The sequence below is a fragment of the Saccopteryx bilineata genome, chromosome 3 (genome assembly GCF_036850765.1).
Source record: "Saccopteryx bilineata isolate mSacBil1 chromosome 3, mSacBil1_pri_phased_curated, whole genome shotgun sequence".
NCBI classification, from domain to species: Eukaryota; Metazoa; Chordata; class Mammalia; order Chiroptera; family Emballonuridae; genus Saccopteryx; species Saccopteryx bilineata.
Genome location: NC_089492.1, coordinates 17,761,037 through 17,783,858, shown reverse-complemented (window position 1 = coordinate 17,783,858; position 22,822 = coordinate 17,761,037). Strand labels below are relative to the sequence as shown.

General features: G+C 45.5%; 1 protein-coding gene across 5 annotated transcripts in view; it reads right to left on the bottom strand.

Moving 5' to 3' along the window:
* Positions 1–22,822, bottom strand: part of SAMD12 (sterile alpha motif domain containing 12) — a 392,266-nt gene that overhangs the window by 201,100 nt on the left and 168,344 nt on the right. For all 5 annotated transcript variants that reach the window (XM_066265772.1, XM_066265774.1, XM_066265771.1 and 2 more), the window contains one exon: positions 10,614–10,743. In XM_066265772.1, coding sequence (XP_066121869.1) covers positions 10,614–10,743 — 130 coding nt within the window. The remainder of the gene's footprint in view (positions 1–10,613; positions 10,744–22,822) is intronic.

Below are 22,822 nucleotides of genomic sequence, written 5' to 3'. Positions count from 1 at the left end.
TGTGACAAAGACCCTCTGGCCTGCAAAACCAAATGTCCCCATCTGGCCCTTCACAAAAGAAGTTTGCCAACACCTGGGTTAGATGAACCCTTCCTCTGGTATCATATTATCCAGTGCGCCTTACTGATGCTGCGAGCTTGAGGAAGTCATAACCTCTGTGTCTCAGTTTCTCCACTTAGAGAGAAAAGGACAACTCATCTTCACGCGGCGAATCATAGAAAGTGCCTAACACGGTGCCTCATTAGGAAACTCTCATTAACACTGTCCTACTTATTACCTACCCCCTTTAGACAAGATACATCATTCCACTATTACGTAAAACACAATGAAATTGCCCTTTCTGTTAGTCCAACTCTTCCACATTAGCAGTTTTAATTCCGTTCTCATTTCTTCTGGGTAAGTCGTAATCTCTGAGATAGTGTCAGCATTATTGAGGTCACTTGGGGTTAGCTCGTTGCCACAAAGGGCTGGGAACAACCCAGGCATTGGGAAGTCTGGAACAATAACGCCGCCTTTGTCTTACGCTTTGTTACTTGTGAAAGCCAGGCAAATGAGCGGTCAACGCACCCACAGTGTGACGGATGCCCTGCCCCTGCTCCTGCTCCGTGGCCATACACGGAAGCTTTCCAGATGAACGCTATTCTTTCCACCCAACAAAATAACACCTGTCTCTTGCCTTGCAGTGGGCCCAGCCAGCTGCCACCGCCCTGTGACAATCACTCTTGGCACGGAGCGGGGATCCAGACACAGCCTGCCAAAGCCTCCCTGGAAGACCTTCCTGAGGGAATGGGGGACTCTGGGCCCTGCAGAATTTCAAGAGCCTGTCACTCAAGTGCACTTATAGATGGCATTTGGGAGCTTTGTACAGTTTCCAAATAGAAGTTTTTTGAAAAAAAGTGAAATGAGGGATCGTCCAAGAATGAGACAGGAAGACAGCTGTGAGCATCGGTGGGCTATAATTATAAGAAGCCGCAGACAGGAGAGTAGAGGATCAGCTCACAGAAAGGAGGCAAACCAGGCAACTGAAGGCCTAATCAAAGTATTCATAGCAGCTGACATGAAGAAAGGCTGAGCCTATCAAAGGAAGAACAAACTCCATTTCATCCAATCAGCACTTACTGAATGCCTGATTTACGCCAGGCCCGGGGTTGATACAGCTTAGGGAGAGGGAGCTACACCAGGTGCTCTTTCTACCCTAGACAAGTTTCTGGGCTGCTGGAAGGAAGATAAACATGTAACCAAATAACGCTAATATAATGGGATAGGTGTAATAATATTAATAATAGCTGTCATTTATTCATTGCAAATAATGTACAGGAAACACAGGATGGGAAAATCAGTTCTGCTTAGAAAGGCCCACAGAGGGTAGGGAAGAGAAGAAAAATTTGAATTAGGCCTTGGAAAATTTGTCCAAAGTTCACTAGGTGGAAATGGAGGCAAGAATGAGTGTGGTTACTGTCTTGTCTGGAGAGGATGGATACGAGAAATGGCGACAAGGAAGTTGAGGAACGTTTCTGAGGGCCTCATGCCCTGAGCTTAAGGATCTTGGCTTCATCCAGTGGGCACACATATACGTATGATATTTACACAGGCATATATATTTAAATCATTTTTTACCATTTGCAAAGTGATTTCTATATTCTTCTTTGCTTCTCCAAAGCTTTCTCCGGAAGTCCATCCAAGTCCAGATCAATAATAATGAATACCAACTTTGTAAGTTGCACATGATCACAGTTCTACTTTGAAAGGGAAATGGAGGTTCAGAGAAGTTCAAGAGACTTGGCTGAGGCCACACAGTGACACGCAGTGCAGGAGACTCCGTCACATGTCTCTACAGCCCAGGCGCTCTCTGATCTTTCCTAACGACCCAAGACACGGAGCCTGGCCAGAGCAGTTCAACACGTGGCCACGTTACTCTACAGTGGACGTGGGGATGGAAAAACACACCAAATGAAACTCTGAATGAAAAACATGAGAGTCCAAACACAGTGGCCTGGACACGACCCTGCCCAAGAACTCCTGAGGACAGTCATATAATATAATTAATCCCACGAGTGTGGGCTTCAGTTTCCTTCATCGGTAACATGGGCATCTCATTCATCACCACAAATGATGCCATCTGAAGCAGATGGCACGCAAAAAGGCACACTTTCCAATCCCACAACAGAAAGCAGTGAGAGAGGTTCTTCCTCTGCAGCCCGGGGCTCTCTCTGCAAGGACGGGAAATCTGACCTCCCAGGAAGAGAGGACGCAGTATGTTAATTTTCAGACAGGGATTGGGAGCAACCCCAAGGGGAAGGGAGCTGCAATTCTGCAATCCAACTTCAGTGCTTTCCCAAAACACACAAAACAAAAACAGATGCGGTAACTGATGAAGTCATCAGGGGAAAGAAGGGTGTCAAGTGGATACAGAAGCTAAAAAGCAAAGAGGGACTTATTAAAAGGGATTGTGCTTAATCAACTTAATTTCTTCTGAGAGGGTAACATGCTCGGTGTTCAAAGTAAGCAGCAAAGGAAGTTAGACTTTTGATCATATTTGATTTAGAACCATGTGACATTCTCAAGGGGACTAGGGAGGTGGAGTCAAGAGGAGGAGGAAGAAGGAAAAGATGGAACTGGTGGAAAATAAGGAAGTAAGAGATAGAGTTTGGGGCTATAAAACTTTCATTCTGCACCTGGAATTTGGAGCAAGAAACACACTCCCTACAAGGGTGTCCTGCCCATTTCAGGCCCCATTCTGGTTACGGCTAAGGAGGTAAGTGAACTGCTGGGCTTCTCCTAGCGAAGGCCTCCTGATCACCCACGGCAACGTGACCTAGCTTTTCATATTGTCTGGTAATCCGAGAAGTCATGTGCTTCTGTCCAACTTGTTTCGCTCTAGGCTTCTGTGGGTCATGTAACAGGAGACGGTTCCTTCCGGTCTGGGGTCCGGGAACCAGTGGTGCTCTTTCTGCCTGTTTATCTCGCTGTAACTAGCTCAGTGCTTGGCCCATTGTGGCAGTGCATCTGTGACAACTTCCATTCTTATCCTGTCAAATATCATCACTAATAGTAAATAAATGATGTATTTAGAATATCAATAAATGTCCCCCAAGAGCAATAGTTTCTTTAGGCTAGCCTACAAGGTGGCGCCGTTCTGTGACGAAAAGAGAAGAAATAAAAATAATGTATTTTTTTAATGTAAGATTTATTCCATTTTTAAATCATGAGGGTTTTTTCTTTGAAGGGGGGAGGTTAATACGCCTTTGGTTTATAAAATGATATATGTAAATATAATATCATTTTATAAATTTATTTTATAAATATATCATTTTATAAATGCGTAAGAGACAAAGGTGGCAAGGACACGCCATTTCAAAAATGTTTTTCTGAAATTAAACTCATCTGTGAAACCCAAGTCTCGAATGCACTGGTGTGGGCTCGGACAAGCGGAACCTCGGTAATGCGAGAACGCTGCTCTTCTCTGTCAGCGGTAATTTTCCAACAACAGGTAAAACTAGACCTTTCTTTATAAAAATGGTCTGGGATCTTCAGATTATTCTTCCAGGGAAAAATGTATAAAGTGGATTTCAAAGTCAATTGCTTTATATCTATATAAATAAACAGCTATAGATAACAGATGAAGATAAAACCACATCTATCAATCATCTATCTATCTATCTATCTATCTATCTATCTATCTATCTATCTATCATCTTTAATGTAAATGATCTGAGATATAAGTGATGGAAGGATGTAGATGCACAGGACTGCAGCTTAGAGTTGGACGGAGTCAGGAGAATGAAACACTATCACCACTATCGCCGCGGCTGCCACCACAAGTTTTAGACAAAAACACTGTTTGCTGTAAAGAGTTATGAAATGCTCATCCTGGAGGTGTGTAGGCCAAGGCTGGCGGGCCACCAGGCAGAAATGCTGGAGAGGATTTGTGGGGAGACATTTGGTTGAACTGGTGGGAAGACACTGATTCCCCATTCTTCCTAGTCCCCCGTGGACGGAAAAACACGTGCACTACCAGGTGCCCCGCCCATCTCAGACCCCGGTCTGGTTACCCCCTGACGAATGCTCAGCCCCTCTCTTGCTTTCTATCTGGTGCCTCTGGAGCAGGAGACAGGCTTGCTCAGCCCGTGTCCTGTTGCTTTCTCTCTCATGACCCGTGTGCTTGATGTCATTTGCTCTCTGCCACACGGTACAAGGGCCAGTGCCCTATTGTGCCCATGATCAGAATGCCTAATTTAGAGAAAAAAGTCTTCTTAGCACATTGATTTCTCTGAACTAACATTCTCCCAAAAAGCTTCATCAGGAATGGAGCTGATATTTTGATTTCCGTTCACACTTCTCACTGAAAGGGGTATTTTTTTCAATTGACCTCATAAAACCTCGGGTGACATCCTAACTAAGTCTATTCCAACATTCAGAAGTCTATTATCCTGAATCATCAAGACCACCCAAATTCAGCACCCTCAGTTGAAGAATGCTGAGGAGTTAGAAGACGGATGTCTGGACGTTTTCTTTCAAAAGGGGTTAAAAACAAAGAATGAATTCTGCTCCTGGAAAACTAGATTTTGCAAGTCGTATGCCCCTGATGCTGTCAGAATCTTTCCTATGCAGATATAAAATGCTGCTTGAGGGTCAGTAAAAATGTAGAGCAGTTCATACGAAAAAGAACTCTAACAAAATGTAGAGAAAAGTGGAACATGATATCCAGAGGGAGATGCAATAAAGATAAGAACATGTGCAGATGAGGCACAGTGGTAGTTACATATACACACACTGTATTTGGCTAACCTGGATTCTATAAATAGTAGTCTCACAGGCACACCACATAAAGTAATTATTCCACTTCTTCTGACACCTGTTAACTCTACACCCCACTGGTCTCCATGGGGAACTCGAACCGTAATAAAAGACAAGATAGCAGAAGGATACAGGGGTGGAACGGCTCCAAGAAGTCCCCTCTGAAGGGAACAATGTCAGCAAATGCACAGAGCCACAACCTGAACATCTGAAAAGGAGAAAGAGGCTTCCCCTCTCATCAACGGCACCAACAGAGCTGCCGAATTTCCAGGGCTGCGTCAACACGGAGTATTTGGGAAAGGGGAAAGAGGGATGAATGGCAGTGCTTGAAGCACAGAAAGGACCAGGAGGACTTGTCTCTTTTGTAGGAGACCACTGGGAAATAGAACAGATCGATACTGACCATTTGCAGGGGAAGCCCGTACGGTAACTATTTATTCTTGTATAACAGGTAGACATCTAAAGGATTCCTGTTGCTGGTCCACAAAGCCGCCAACACATAAACCTGTCACACATTCAAAATAACTTTTAAAACATGTTTTGTGTTCTGGGGACGTCTGAGTGCTTCATCTAAGAAAAGAAGTCTTTAAAGCCAGCAGAGGAAAGAATCCTTAACAGGGGGAGGACTTGACGTGGAGCAGGAGGGTTGGCTTTAACAACCACGGTGGGAAGGACACCAGGCACAGCCAGGGTCTGAAATGCCTCCGACCCGCAAAGATTTGTAACTGTGCATAAAAGAGAATCTGAAAGGTTGTCTGTGAACTTGCACCTGGCCCCAAGAGAGCTTCCTCATCAGCATTCTGAGCCTGCTCTCAGAAAACTGGGGAGAGAAATCTTGCAAGAACAGGGAAATAGACAAATTTCTAGCCTTCAAATCTAATCTGATGATTCCAATCTGTCCCAATGCCTCTCAGGTGTTCTAACCATCTTACGCCTCTTTAAGAGCTCTTCTGGAGGGAGTTAACACTTGCAGCTTCTCTTCAGATTAAACACATCTGCCGAAAATAGCAGGCACCGTCTGGACACAATGACAGTCTCAGAACTTCCAATAGAAAACGCACAAAAGGCCTTGCGCACTGCTGGGTTAAAAGCGTACCTTAAGTTTTCTTAGACTTTGGAGAAACTGGGGCGAAAGTCTGGGTAGGATTTAATGTCCTTTAAACAAAGACATCAGAAAATGCTAATATAGTGAAATTACTGGCTAACACATAAATTAAAAAAAAATTAAAGTACTGAGGTGAAAGGTTACATTTTCAAAAAAATAGTTATCATCACTATAACAATGAGCACATGTTTTAAGATTTTACTTTGTGTTAATGTGAAAAATAATCAGATGTTTACAAGCAGCTCAGGGAAGAATCCAAACAGCGGACACATCTATAATTTATAGATCAGGAAGAGTGAAACGATGTCGAAATGGAAGGCAAAACTCACCCTTTCCGCAGGAGCCGGGGAAGTCCGCTGAAACTCGGTGGCACAGAATCCTCACGTCTATAACAGGAATTCATCTGTATTGCTCAGTTATCTACAAACTTACCGAGTTCTGAACAGAGCAGTTCTGTAGAAACGGAACTAGAGAACCCAAAAGATCGTGCTCTCGACGATGCAGTTTTCCATAAAGCCTCCATTTTTACCTACACGAACCACTGGCTGTCTTATTTATTGCTGTCTGCCCCAAATCTGGTACCAGGGAGATGCTTCGGAAACACTGGCTAAATGGATGAATGTCTCTGATGCGTTAAGCTAGGCCCTTCAACTTGCGTCATCCCATTTAATCTTCCCAGTAACACCGTAAGATAAATACTGTTGTCACTTCACGGATGAGAAACTTGTGTCGTTATACAGCGATGACATGTCCAAGGTTGGGGGTGGAGGACAAGGTGGGAGGATTTGACCAAGGTCTGTCCTTTTTCCTTTCCATTGAATAGAAATATTTTTATTTACCTTCACTGCACCATTTGCCTCGAAAAGAAGGGCCTGTTTCTCTGTTGCACTGCTATACCATGCCTCCTTGATGAGCATGGTACGGGAGATACTTGCTTTCCGGGAAGTGAGTGAAAAGCAGAACTCAGGAGAAACAGAGCATCAACAAGAGTCACACGGACATCTTCACTGTGGCCTTGCAGACAAGCACAGCGTGTTTACCTGCCCACGCTACGTCCCTCTCCTGCTTAGGTGCTCACGTCCCAAGTTTCCCGAGAATAAAGATAGATGAATTCAACACTGTTGACCACAAGTGTTGTCTATTTTCATAGAAATCAGGACAGCACCTCAGAAAACAACAGTGCTGACATCCAGTGCTTGCTTACTGTGACCGTGAACTACTGTCCCAGCAACACTATCCGGAGGAGACTATCATCGCACCCTTTTTACAGCGGAAGGATGCGGAAGGATGCGAAAGGATGCGAAAGGTTGCGGTAGGATGCGGAAGGTTGCGGTAGGATGCGGTAGGATGCGGAAGGATGCGGTAGGATGCGGAAGGTTGCGGAAGGATGCGGTAGGATGCGGAAGGTTGCGGTAGGATGTGGAAGGATGCTGAAGTGCACCAGGCAACCTGCACGAAAGTGCACAGCTCAGATGCAGCTCTGGGTTTAGACCTGGCACCTGTACCCACTGCCCTGACCTCTCCGAGGTACCGCCACTGTCTGCATAGGCTACTGAGCTGTGCTCTATTGGAGAAGCCGCTGTGCCGTGTAGATTATGGCCCTCAAAGGTACTAGGATCCTCACAGCATCCCGCACCACAGGGCTGGTCACTGCAGGCCAGCCAAGGTTCTGAGAGCTATTTTCTGGCCACTGGCACTTGTGATCATTTGGGTATTTTTACATTGTATCTTGGCCGGAGAACAGGGGAAGAGAGTGGTTTTCTGAGGCCTCAAATAGGTGAGTGTCAAAAGGAAGTGGACCCATTGTTAATCTGAAGTCATTCTCTCTGAGCCCTGAGTCCCAAAAATAATTCCCTTTCTTTTCTTGCCAGGAAACAGGCTGCCTTTAGAATGAAGTAATAGTGTGTTTTTAGACACCTCATCTCATGAGTCTTCACATAAATAATGATACAACGCCGGCATGCCGACGGTGTCAATACATGGCTGACTTGGGAGTTCACGTATGTTATTGCACTTAATTTTCACAATGACTCTCTGAGGCAGGTACCATTATCATGTCTGTTTTGGAGATGGTGAATGAAGTTACACAACTTGCTCAGAATTCCTGCCAGGATCTCGCACAAGGTTCCAAGAAGGTTGCAGTTTACCAGCAGTGTTCCAGGAAGACCAAGAGTGCCATCAAGAGCGGCCGTCTGAAACACGGGTCTCCTTGCCATGCCCCCTTTCTGCACGTCACTGAGCAGAAAGCTGAGGAAAGGGGCAGCCTTTGATCCGCGAGCATCTAAGCACAGGACCTTTATTTCTGAGGAGTCTTCTTTAAACCATTATAAATGCTTATCTTTCCCTCAAGGGTATCTCATTGTTCACACCCCTCATGAGAGATAACATGACTTTCAAATAAGATCATGTATAAGGCATCACCCTCACAAGTACAGACATTAAGAAACATTAGGCTGACCCTGGCTGTTGACTCAGTGGCTAGAGTGTTGGTCCATTGTGTGGATGTCCTGGGTTTGATCCCTGGAGGGCACACATAGGAAGCAACCATCTGCTTCTCTCCCCCTCCCTCTCCGTCTTCTCTCTCTTTTCCTCTATCACAGCCAGTGGCTCAACTGGTCCGAGTGTTGGCCTCAGGCACTGATGATAGCTTGGTTGAGTCGAGCATTGCCTTAGTCAGGGGTTGCCAGGTGGATCCCGGTTGGGATGCATGCAGGAGTCTGTCTCTCTATCTCCCCTCCTCTCATTAAAAAAAAAAAAACCTCACAAAAAAACATTAAGCTGACATTATCCAATGAAGGCTACGATAATTGGCCAAATGGTTCTTGACTGATTGATCATTTTTATTGCTGAAATAATGACCTAACATGGGATTTTCTTATATTTTTAAGAGAGGGGCTAAGAAATAAACTCTATCACCTGAAATCTAAGCAAAGTTCCAACTCTGCCCTCAGAATTTCATTGAATGGACCATTATATCTGGTTAGGGGAAGAGAGGAAGTGAATTAGGACCTTTTTTTTTTTATCGTGAGATAGGTTCTGTGGATTTGAAAATGCTTATGTTTATACACACAAAAAGGTAAAAATAAACACCATGTTAAGACAAACATCTAAGTTGCATCTAATAGGTAAATGTCCCTGTTTCAACTTAGCAAACAAATCCAACGTGAGAACAAACCTACAGAACCTATCTTGTTCGTAACCCGGGACTGTCTGTACTTAAGTCAGGAGTATTTCACACTCTCTTAACTCAGCTTGAACTATACTTGGGTGTGTTCCTCACATATTTAAACATTATCAACTTGGTCAGCTGGACTCTAGGATAACTGAGCTTAGCGTTTTATAAACCTCAGTGGTATTCCCAATCAAGTGTTCTATACAATTCGGATACAGAAAATGGGGACAGGGAGCCGCTTTGGTTGGCGTACTCACCTCTGCCCAAAGCACACTCGTCCCTTCGGCGGCCTCACGTGTGCCCACCCCAAGGTACACACTTTAACACTATCCATCCAGTCCTGTTCCAGGGAGGGAGGATCTGCCCCAGTTCCCAAAGTTGCAGGGTAAGAAACAGAACTGCAAAAATAAATGCTTTCTGCCTCACACGCCCCTTTGCAAAGTAGTGGGAGCCCACAGACTCTACAGAGAGAGGGTCCCCAAACTTTTTACACAGGGGGCCATTCACTGTCCCTCAGATCGTTGGAGGGCCGCCACATTCAGTGCTCCTCTCACTGACCACCAATGAAAGAGGTGCCCCTTCCGGAAGTGCGGCAGGGGGCCAGATAAATGGCCTCTGGGGGCCACATGTGGCCCGCGGGCCGTAGTTTGGGGATGCCTGCTACAGAGAGAGGGTCGGGTTTCAGAAGAAAGTACGAGCTTGGAGAGAGGCCTGGCATCACGGTCCTGCCGGGATCATCTCTCTCTCCGTGAAAAGGAAGCTTCTGCACTGGAAGCAGGCTGTTCGCTGGCATTTCTTCCCCTCCTGGGTCCCAGGTTTGGCTCGCAGAGCATGGTCCTCGGTCCTGTCTTTGCTGACGGTGTTTGCAGAGAAGGAGGGAGGGGGAGGTTGCCCCCGTGGGGCCGGCTCTCGGGTGGCGGGCAGGACTCCCTTCCTCTGATGGGCTCCCGCTGTAGGCCTACCCTCTCCCCCTCGCCCATTCTCCGATTGAGAGACCTGCTTCTCAGAGCTTTTATACTGTACTTTATTATATTGTCTTATAATTTTACTGCCAAGTGCTTCTTGACCACCACATACAGTTCTCAAAGCCCTTGATCTAAATGTAGTCTTAATGGGTGCTTTGAAGGTATTCATCTCAGGGGTAGTGAATTAGTTATTATTATACTCACTTCAGAATTTTCCTATTTAGAAATCTTTTCTACTTAGGCGATCTACCTATTGATCCTGTAACCAGGTTGATTTGAGAGACTTCCTCCTTTTCTTTTGTCTAAGACTGCTTTTATTTTCTCTGGACTCCCCCAAACCTTTACCCTGATTTCCACATATTTTTGCATTGAACACTCAAAACCCATGGTTTGCTACAATAACGTCTTATGCTTATTAAGTAGCATGACTCACACAGATCTGGAATCGATCACGCCTTTAAAGTAAAAACCAAGCCAAAAAAATTTCAGCAGGAAGATGCCGTCTCATCACAAGGGTATGAGAAAGGCCGTGACAATGGGGGAGGGGGGGCTATTTGGATCCTGCATACTTTACCAGTTATATCATGCTGTTTGAACGACTCGCTGTAGATCTGATACTGATTCGGACAGTGTTTCTTCAACCATTTGCAGACATCCTGTTGAGTCCACAGGGCCACTGGCTTTGACAGCTTCACTGTGGCTGACTGCAAATAAAGAAGGAAAAGAAGGTCTGTTAATGTCGGCTCCATGCCTAGAGAGGCACTACTACCGCAAGTTCTAGAGTGCGGTCAAGGCTACAGGCTGGAGTCCTCGGGGATAAATCTCTGGCTCTCGTCCCTGTGACCTCAGCAGAACTTCTCCATAACCCCTGAAAACCAGAAGGAAAAGCCCCAGGTGGAGAAGCCCATGAAAATGACATCTAGCCTCAAGTTACTCCCTCTATTGGGATAAAGCTCCAGGAAGTAGTGTTTTCTGATGAATACTCTAACCACAAGACAATGGGGTTGCTTGGCAATTAATTAAGTTTTAGGGGGAAGGCAGCGGCTTCCAAGTGGCCTTTCTCTGTATTCCAAGAAAGTGTCCCTTGTTTGTCCTCTGATATCTCCGGGGCCTAGAACAACACTGGCTCTGGCAGAGGCAAAGAGTTATTTTTTTTAAAATGAATGTTACAGGATGTCGACACTGCAAACTAGAAGGTGTAGGTCGGCCGGGAAGCTCTGGACGGAGGGTGGGTCTATAAGGCCTAGGAGCCTCGTCTATGCCACAGTAGCGAAGCAGGGAGTCAATCCCGCCAGCCTGTGGGAAACGGTCGTAAGATAACGGGGTACCTAGACCTGTTATTGCTCCCTGGATCTTTCAAGGAGGTGTTTGTAAAGTCAAACCAAACAGAGGTGTAGGGACCCAGCCTTTGACAGAGGGTGGTCACAAATAAATTTGCTGATGAACAACAATCAACTGCGCTAGACGCCGGTCTGCCTCGTGGAGCCCTGGAATTTGTTTGACTCTACATAGAAAAGTTAGCTACCTATAATTTTCGTCCTTCAGATCAGCATTTGTCAACAAAGTCAGGTTATAATATTAAGAGATGTTGGAAGGCACAGAGATGACATAAATGTCACTGACCTTCTCGCTAGGGATTGTTTACCTTCACTTCTTTTTCAATCTTTCAAATCAAGTCAGCGAGAGAGCTGCAGTTTTGCAGGAGGCTGATTTCACATCGTTCTAACACCTGCCAGCATGTTTTCGAACAGAGAGAGGGGCACCACAGCCTTACCGCCCTTAACAGAGAGCGGTCTACTTAGCATCCAATAACTGCTCTCTTTTACTTTTTATTACAGGTAAGGTTGCTTTTATTTAATGGAAAATAAATTAGGACAAAAAATAAATCTTACTTCTGGCTAGGTACATCTAGTTTGCTTTTAGAACAAATTTGAGTAAAATAAACAGTAGGTCAATTTTAAGAAAAAAACTAAGAAAACAATAACAATTGCACAGATAATAAGGTCATAGTACAGACACTGGCAGTGACATGCAGGTGATTCAAATTTAGACAACACAGTGCTCAGTTGTTAATTTTTTTCTTTAAAAATTTATTTATTGAGTTTATGGAGGTGACATTTCTTAAAAAAGTTATATAGGTTTCAGGTGTAAAATTCTATAACACATCACAGGCCAGTGTCCCTGATGAACACAGATGCTGAAATCCTCAACAAAGTATTAGCAAGCTGGATCCAAAAATACATTAAAAAGATCACACACCATGATCAAGTGTGATTTATTCTGGGGATACAAGGTTGGTACTATATCTGTGAATAGATAAATATGATACACCACATAAATATGATGAAAGATAAAGGCCACACGATCATATCAATAGATGCATAAAAAGCATATGATAAAATCCATCACCCATTTATTATTTTTTCTATTTTTAAGTGAGAGGAGGAGAGATAGACTCCCACAATGATATTTGGGGTTGATGTTCTGTCCCTTTAAATTCCACCAGGATCCATGATAGTCTTGACCAGTGGAGTACAGGAGAATTGATTCTGTCTATATAACTCTGAGGCTAGGTGATAAAAAACAAAACAAAAAAACCCAAAAACAATAGTTTCTGCCTGGCTCACCCTCTCTGTCACTGTTTTTTCAGAACCAAGACACCATGTTGTAAGGAAGCCCAGACCACACGAAGAGACCATGTGTAGGAGTTTTGGCTAAGTACCCAGCTAAGGTCTCAGCTGACAGAAATCACCACCACCAACCCTCGGAAACCTTGTAAACAAGCTCCAGATGGTTCCAGCCACCAGCCTTCCAATCTTCCCATGGAGGCCCCCAACACCACGATGCAGAGACAAGCTGTCCCTGCGGAGCCCTGAGGAAACTCCTGACCCATAAAATCCACGAGCATCACAGACTGTTGTCTTCCACCACTAACTTTTGGGGTAATTTGTTTTGCAACTCGTGTAACTGGAACACTAAGCTACATGCTCAGTGAGGATAGAACCGTTGTAACTACTCTCCAGGGTGCCTTGTATTTAACAGATGCTCTATACAACAACAACAACGAACAAGTGAATGAATTAATGAAATGAAATCATTCTCACTGTGTCTGGGCTCACAGACCTACTTATTATTTCTTCAGCAGTGAATTTCACGGCTGGCCTTGCTGCCCTCACCCACCTGTGTCGTGGCTTCTCTCGAACTCGGCCTCCTCTTTGACTCTATGTCCCCAAGTCCCCGGCTGCCACACGGTCTCCCGCTGCTCTCCTACTCTGGACGGGAGAGGAGGACCCCCGGCACGGATGGTACCAGGAAGGGAACGCTTTGTTGTTTAGTTTCTCCCTGTTTGCCTGTCATCTCCTCCTTTCCTTTGCATGATCAGGAAACTAGAACTTTGGCTCTTTTTTTTTTTTAACTAGAAAGGCACTCACCACCATGTTTCACAAGTCAGCACCTCTGAATCTGGCTCTCTCCTGCTCTAAAATTTTCCTTCAGCTTAGCTGAATGAGCTCCTAGCTGACACATCATTACCCTGAAACCCCTTGCAAGTTTCCTGCAAGTCAAGCTAATCACAGCTCTTGAAGACCCCTGTAGACCAGTCACAGAAGGCTGTCAATTAGCAAAGGAAGGCAAAAGGATAAAACTGCTTCTCCATCAATGTACGACACTTCCTGGAGGGTCAGTCTTTAACTGGCTCATTTCCTAGGAGACAGAGGACCCCCGGCACCAAGACTAACCCATTCCGCTGGAGACTCGGGTGGAGATGAACTCAGACACGCCAAGTCATCGCTGAACTCAACCTCATCAGCCCGCCGTGTACGCTTTGGTTACACTTTCTCCTCTTGTCATAAATCCAGGTGTTCTGAGGCTCGTGCTGAAAAAGCCGATTCCTTTCTCCTTCAGAATGTACTCCTGCTAAGCAGTCATTTGGTCATCACTTGGCTTGGAGAGCAATAAACACAAAGCCGCAGGCACAGATTTCCAAGGCTGTCTGAACCTACAGGGCTCTGCCTCCCCTAAACTGGTACAGTGAGCAAGGCAGGGAGGTGCAAGGGGTCCCACCGCGAGTAACACTGTTCGCCTCCCCTTCAGTGATATGAGCACGGGCCCCATTCACCAGCAGACTCTTCGCTGTGGCTTGGTTATGGAAGGACCAGCTCGTTCCGCATTCAGAGCCACGCTGACTCCGAGGCCCCGTCTGGGGCTTCTCTCTGGATTCTCAGAGCAGACGTGCATTTGTTCTGCCCGAACTACTCTTTGCAGCCCCACCCCCACCCCACATCCCCTCTGGATTTCCCGTCTATTCTGGTGCCCCATTCCCAACAGGAACCCAGTCTGACGGAGTGAGTGTCACAACTTGATTCCTTTAACGAGCTTAGCCTTTATTTCTATGTGCAATTTTTCTCTGCTAAGCTGTGTCTTTTCCCCACAATAGGAGCCTACACCAAAATAATCCTAGTTTATAGGACAAAGAGATAGTATTTCACATTTATTAGAAACAGTAAACTTATTAAAAAAAAAAAAAGTCCTGGCCAGAGGCAAACATGACAGCACATGTGACCCAGTATTCCCCCCCCCCCCCCCCGCCATGTCCGGTAAATCCAGCCTTCTCTGCATTTACAACCCTGGAGACCGTCTGGGTCGCTTCTGCTGCCCTGAGAGAGGCCAGAGGCAGGGCTACCTTAACTCCTATGCATTACGATACCAGCAGAACTGCAGGCACTTCCTCTCCGAGTTGGTCCTGGCCCTTCTTTTTTTATTTAGAGATTAAATTTGACGGGGTGACGTTGGTCCGTAGGAACACATAGGTTTCTAGTACAGCTCTCCACAGCATGTGACCTGTTCCTTGTGCTGTGTGCCCCTCGCCCAAAGGCAGACCACTGTCCATCACCGTCCCCGAACGTTGGTCCCCATGACTCCCCTCCCCCTGGTCACCACTTCGCTTCGGTCTATGTCCACGAGTCTCAGTTTTATGTCCCACCTAGGTTGGCCTTTCAACAGACAAGAGGTGTCTTTACTTCCTATTTTACACGAAGACCTCGCTTCATGCAAAAGGGAAAGTGTGTTTGCAAATTACTTTTTCTTTTTTTCAAATCATTCTCGTTTAGACGAGACTTTCGCTATGCTTTAGAGGAATTTCTGATTTGTATTTCGCTAGAAAGAACTCAAGCGTTTTCAAAAAGTACTTTAACTTGAAGCTTCTCTGCTAATAAAATAATTGGATGCTTTAAAAGGTTTGTTGTGAAAAGAAGAGAAAGGAAACACTTTTACAGTTAAATTTTATTTTGCAATCCAATTATTCCTTATTGATAGTTTTGCAATGTCATTTAAAAAAAATTTATTGGATTTTGACTTACAAGACAACACTGCCATTTTCAGCTCTGTCTGTACAAACTCTTAACTGGGTAACCTTAATGAGGCCCAGTGAGTTGCTTGTGACAAAGCAGGGAATGCATAAAGTGTTTCCCCCCACCAGAAGGACAAAGAGCTTGATGGCCACATATCGGAGAGCGGTGGATATATTCGCAGCTTCTCATTTATAAACAAGTCAATGCCTCTTCCTTTCCTAACCATCTTGCAATGCTGTTTCTTGGGTTCCCAATCTGCTATTTCAGTGGCTTTCATTGTGTAATCTTGCTCAAGATTGAAAAAAAGAGAGGAGACCGGAGGCGGGTGGGGAACACCCATGAAAACCCATCACAGTCCATTTTAGCAGTTTTTGATGAACTGTGATGAATATATTGAGGTGTGTGTGTGTGTGTGTGTGTGTATGTGTAAACAACTTTACTTGGATAAATAAACACTAAATATAAATCTTCTAATAGAAAATAATTACTACTTTTTCTTTTCTCTTCTGGGGGGTGGCGCGGGGGGGGGAGAACTGTACAAATTTGGGGAAAACAATGATCTCGATTCAAGACTGTACCTGAAAATTTTCAGTGTCAGAAAACACATGCTGTGAGACAGGCCACTCCACTGCTAATAGCTCTAGCGGTTTGAAATGTTCTTTCTATTGAAGCCAGAAGCAGATGTCCGCCGTCCTTCTCCTCGACGAGTCCTGTCTTGGCAGCAGCACAAGGCAGATTTCGCCACGCCCTGCTCTGCTTCCCTGTCACACATCGTATCGGTGCTCTCCGCTAGGGCCCATGCCTTTTCTTTTCTAAGTCGTGGTATATGCTCACAAACCCCCAATTATATCTCCGGTCCAGTCTTCTCTCCAAACCACTGAATCTCAGATCCAGCTGATGGTGTCAGCTACGCTTGCATATCTAGTAAACATTTCCAGTTCAACAGGCCTAACACTGACCTCCTGAGCTTCACAAAGTGCCTTCCTCTCACCTGAAACACTGCCTTTCCTCTTGCTGAAGCTCCAGATCGTGGCTTCATCAGACTCTTCTCTTTCTCTTGCCCTCCACATCTAATCTACTGGGAAAACCTGAGCGGTCTGCCTGCAAGTACATCTCTACTCACCACTAACATTGTTACCATCCTGATCAGAAACACTACCACGCTGCACCCAGATGACTTCATCCAGGTACCCGATACACCGAAGGTCATTCTGGTTCTCCCTGGCCCTTATTTTAAATCTTTAAAGTAGTTTACGAAGTCTCCAGTAATCTGGCTCCCCGCTATCTGACATCAGCCCTCCTGCTCTTTCCTAATATATTCTGCCCCCACTATTCTCTGCCCTCGAACATAAATGCCAGCTGTATCCACTTCTTCTGTTGCCTGGAACACCTGCTCTGCTTATTCTCTCACTTCCGTCAAGCCTTTGCTTACCCACTACCTCCTCAGTGGGCCCTACCCTGCGCTCCCTACTCCAACACTCATTACTTCACGCTGTTGTCTCCACCTCCACAGCAAGTCTTGTCTAACACACTCCACAGCTCCCTCATTTTGTCCTGTTTATTACCGTCTCTTCCAATGTCTCTTCCAATGTCCCTGCATCCTCCGCAAGGGCAGAGAGCCTTCTTATTTAGGGAAGAATCCCGAACTTTAGGACGGTGCCTGGCCCAAAGCCGACACTCAATAGTTATTTGTCAAATGAATAAAAAAACTGGCTGGCTGGTCATTGTATATCACAGCTCCTATATCCTGGAGTGTCAGAAAACTGGTTCAAGTCCCAGCTGTGTGCTTGACATTCCCAGGTTGGGAATAAAACAGCCATTCCTCTGATCAGATTTCTCTTATGCTGAGCCAAAAAAGCAGAGTCATCCTAGCACTACAATTCTTAGCAAGATAGCTCACATTTCTGAGCCTCATTTTTTTCCCCCTTTTTACACCGACACAGGGGTGAGGTAATGAAAAAGCCTTGGCATTTGGAAACCTGCCAACTTGAAGGGAAGGCCAGCTGTGGCATTCACTAGCACTGTGACCTTGGTCCAGTCACTGGACCTGTCCAAACAGGGCCCTCCGTATACTGCATATAATGCTTGTCACTTGTGGAAGGATTAGAAATGATTTATCTAAAGCACTTTAAAAGTGCTTGTCACGTGCTATGTATTCAGAAAAGTAAGCCTTCGGGTCTCTTGGACGGCACTGACGTGCTCTCCTGCTGGACTCCCAAGCCTGACGTGGGGAAGCCCTGTGGACACAGGCATAAGCCTTCAGGTCTCTTGGACGGCACTGACGTGCTCTCCTGCTGGACTCCCAAGCCTGACGTGGGGAAGCCTTCTGTGGACGCAGGCGTAAACCTTCAGGTCTCTTGGACGGCACTGATGTGCTCTCCTGCTGGACTCCCAAGCCTGACGTGGGGAAGCCCTGTGGACGCAGGCAGGGTCTTCTCAGCCCAGCGGACTCCAGCTGAGTCGCAGGCATCATGAGATGCTGTCAGGTGCGGGGTGCTAACACCCAAAGAAAAACAACTGATAAGAAAGGAGTATTAAAAGGCACCAGTGGAAAATAAGAACCAGAAAAAAGTGAGAAAACAGAAAAAGGGAAGAAAAGAAAGATGGAAAGATCAACATACCAAATTAGGAGAGGGAAGGGTTGCCCTTCCTTATCCGATCTGGGCTTTCCGCTATTACACAAATACTGCTCAGGTCTTCCGGTGACAGGCCACATCCGTGGTGTCCCTCTGGCTCAGAGCCGGCTCTCTCCTGTCTCCAGGGACCACCACTGGCAAAGGTTCCTAACCCATGTTGAAGGTTCACCCCAGATTCTCCAGGCGCCTGCTAAAGGAACAGCAGCCGATGCGTAGACATTCCTGCTCACAAGCTGTGAGGTGGACGCCTGCAGCCGTGCTGGTGAGGTCTCCTGCCTCCCAGATACATGCAGCTGGGCACCGGGCTTTCTGACCACAACACCTCGGAGGGGACACAGAGACACGCACAGGCAGTCTGCAGCACACACGGTGCCTCTGGCACTCCAGATGGCTCTGGGGGTCAAGGCCTGCTCTTCCTGTCAGCCCAGATTGTTGGATGTGTCAAGAGAAATGCAGAGGGAGAGGATCACATTGTATTTCATGTCTGCCCTTGGTACAGCAGGAAAACCCATCACTCATCTGCGAAGAGGAGCACACTCGGCAGCAGGCGCTGTGCGCGTGCAAGGTGCAGAGCGGCACAGGTGCGACGAGCAGGTACCTTATGGGCAAACCCCTGTGCGTATGTTGGATGAACGAAAGCATGACAAAAGCAGAAATGGGAGCAACTATGAACCGTAAAAATAGTTATCGATTATCATCATCATTTCACTTCTCTCCAACAATACGTCTGGAATAACAATGTGGTAGATCGATAACAAAAAAAGTCCTCGGTGCAAAATGACCTTCTGCAATATGACCTGAGGTCTGTCAATCATGAGGTAGCATCTATAATATTCTTTTTTGCTGGGGTCTGGGGGAGAGGAAAGGGGGACTTTGACCAGCTCTGACCAAAGACCTAGGTGGAGGCGATGCTGAGACAGGTGTGAGATGACTTCTCCAGAGGACTCTTGCGCTTATGTATTTTTCTGTGCTCCCCCGAAGTCACCGTGAGAACATGCCTGGTAAAGATGGACCATGTCAGGTGTGGGACTGTGCCACCAAGGCTGATGGATGCCATTCCAGACATACGTACATAATTCCAGACAGACAGAAACTGTTCGGTACAATTTTGTAACCCAGCGCATGGAAAGAATTGTTTCACATACTTGAGGTAAATCACCTTTGACCTTCCCAACAACTTACAACGTAATTCTCTCTTCCAGTTTACAGAGAAACAGGCTTAGAGTGGTGAAGGGACTCATCCAAGGTCACACTCCCTGCCAGGGAGTTCAGAGCTATCCTACTGAGGTTTCCAGAGCTAGATTTCTTTCTAAATTGAATCAATTAAGAGAAATCTGATCGAAGCAACCCTCCCTCTGGCCTCACCCGGGTATGCCAAGTGTAGCGCGCACCTGAGCCCTGGTCCGGAGCCCGCTGCTCTCTCCTCTCTCTCCCGCCACGGACGGGTGCTCACATTCTCCACGGCACATCGGGGTTGCGCGCACCTCCGCCTCTCAATTACGTCACCAGCAAAGTGTGATAAAAACAGCTCTGCCCATCTCACAAAGTTTCTGTGCAGATCAAAGAAATAACTGAAGCGCTGAGTGTGTCCTCCCTGTGATTTGACAGAGCAGAGAAGGGGGAGGGGGCTGGGAAGCTGGGACAATTCTGCTGTTGGCATTCAGAGAAAACAAAAGCATTAAGAAAATGTTGCTGCAATTACATTGAGCAGGGGCCGGGGGGTGGACTCTGGGGTATGGAGAGCCAATAACATTTTAGAATCTATGTGTGTGTGTGTGTGTGTGTGTGTGTGTGTGTCTGTGTGTGGGGGTTTATGCAAAACTTCCCAATACTGGTCTTCTGGGGCTTTAAAAGTGAAGCCTTCATAAAGAACAACCACTGCCCAGCTGCATGGCCTTTCCATGCTAAAACAATTTGTGTGTTCAATTCAGCTGAATGACAACGTAATTCAATGGGGGCTGTACGGACTGAGTGCCGTTGTTCTCCCAAAATACAGATGTCGAAACTCTAAGCCCCCATGTGACTGTATTTGGAGATAGGGCCTTTATAGAAGTAATTAAGGTTAAATGAGGTCCTCAGGTGGGATCTGGATCCAACAGGGCTAGTGTTCCTATATCAGAAGAGACACAAGAGAGCTCTTTGTCTCTCTGCCATGCGGGGACACAGGAAGACGGTGCCCGTCTGCAAATGAGAGAGCTCTAGCCAGAACCCGACCAGACTGTGACACCTTGGTCTTGGACTTTCAGCCTCCAAAGCTATGAGAAAATGTCTGTTGCTTAAACCCAACAGTTCATGGTGTTTTGTTATGGCAGCTCCAGCTGATTAATACAGGGGCAAACTCAAGTTCAGAGAAACTAGTAAATTCAGCCAAATCATCTGCCTCAGATAGAAAATGCTTTGGAAATCTTACCACATGCATATAACAGGAAAGAAGAGAGAATGGAGGTGAGATGGATTATAAGACAACAGAAAAAAGATATACACCTTTCTTATATGTTGACATTTCAAATACTGACTTCTATACAATTAAGAAAAATTTTACTAAAAAATGACCTTCAATTTTATAAACTTTTCTAGAATCCATGTCCATCATACACCTTTACGGCCACATCCCCCTCTGAACAAAAATCTGCTTAACCATTTAAGCAATTTTTATACTTCTATAATTTTTGGATATTTTTAATCCTCTTATGACTATCAAAGAAAGCACGCATGTGGTTTAAAAAATAAGTTCTATAAAAGGACTTGTAGTAAAAACACCAGTCTCTTGTCCCATTTCTTCTCACCGGAAGCTTTTCTTATTTTTTTAGTAAAACAAACAGGGTCTGGTCTAGCTCAAGTACCTTTCTTCTCCAACTCCAACCCCAAATGCCGTTTCCAGAGACCAACTCCTAACACTTCCTCTTTTCAGTCTCTTTAATTGCCCAGGCTTAGAGAGTTTTTGTGGATTCCTCCAGTAAGAACGGTCAGGAATTAGCACACATATGCTAGCTCCCTCCTCCCCTCCCCTTCATTTGCTCTTGGTATTGTTAATTTTAATTCTTAACTGGTTACTTATTTATTTTGCCAGGTAATTTATTATTATTTTTTCAATATTATTTTGTATTTGGTTTCAGGTGTACAGTAGAGTGGTTAGACAATCATATACTGTACACACTACTCCCCCTGATGTTTCCGGTACTCACCTGGCACCGTACCTAATCATTACAGTATTACTGACTGTATTCCCTACGCTGTACTTTACATCCCCGGGACTGTTCTGTAACTACCAACTTGCACTTCTTAATTCCTCGCCTTCTTCACCCAGTCTTCCAAACCACCTCCCATCTGGCAACCACGAGTCCATTCTCTGAGTCTATGAGTCTGTTTCAGTTTTCTTCGTTTTGTTATTTAGAGTCCAGACATAAGTAAAATTATGTGGTATTTTTCTTTCTCTGACTAGCTGATTTCACTGAGCATAATACTCTCTAGGTCCATCCATATGGTAGTAAATGATAAGATTTACTTTTAATGGCTGAATAATATTCCATTCTATGTACGTACTACCACCTTTTTATCCGGCTATCTATTGATGGGCACTTGGGTCGCTTCTATAGCTTGGCTATTGTAAATAGTGCTGCAGTGAACACATGGGTGCATGTATTCTTCCGTATTAGTGCTGTGGGTTTCTCTGGCGATGTTCCCAGAAATGGAATGGCTGAGTTATGGGCAGTTCCATTTGTAATTTCTTGAGATAACTCCGTATTGCTCTGCACGGTGGCTGCACCAGTCTGCGTTCCCACTCGCCGTGCACTAGGGTTCCCTTTTCTCCACGTCCTCGCCTGCATTTGTTAAGTGAATTTATTGATGGTACCCTTCCTATAAGGTATGAGGTGACATCTCAATATAGTTTTAGTTTGCATTTCTCTGACAATTAGTAATGTAGTATCTGTCAGTTTCCAGCAAATATCTGGTTTTTAGCTTTGTCACAATGAAAAAACAATTTAAGGTAATGGAGACCTTGATTTCTGTGTATCTGCATTGGGCTTGTTGCCTGAGAGGCCTACTACTCAGAGTGTTCCCTAAATGCCACAAAGAAGGTGACAGCACCCGAGTGCTACTAGCCACACAATATACTCTAATTCATCCCGGACACTTAGCAAAACACTTTTAAGAGATAGACTTTTTGCATGCGTGTGTGTGTGTTTGTGTGCGCGCGCGCGTGTGTGTGTGTGTGTGTGTGTGTGTGTGTTTGGACTGAGGCATAAGTAAAAGACTTTGTGATAAGCCTGACCAAGTGGTGGTGCAGTGGATAGAGCATCAAACTGGAACACAGAGGACCCAGGTTCAAAACCCTGAGGTCACTGGCTTGAGTGTGGGCTCATCTGGCTTCAGCGTGAGCTCACTAGCTTGAGTGTGGTTGCTGGCTTGAGCATGGGATCATAGACATGATGCCAAGGTCGCTGGCTTGAGCAAGGGGTCACTCGCTCTGCTGGAGCCCCTGGGTCAAGGCACATATGAGAAAGCAGTCAACGAACAACTAAGGAGCCACAATGAAGAACTGATGCTTCTCATCTCTCCCCTTTCCTGTCTGTCTGTTCCTATCTGTCCCTCTCTCTCTCTGTCACAAAAAAAAAAAAAAAAAAGACTTTGTGATAAACATTCCTTTGCTTAATCCCTGCTTATGTCTATTTTTCACTCTTGGCCGCAAGTCTAGAGCCTCTGACATTTTACAGTCCGCTCGCTTGACTTCCTCCCTCCCCTTCTCATTGTCATTGCTCCTCATGTTTATATTTCTTTATCTGATCTTCACATGGTAT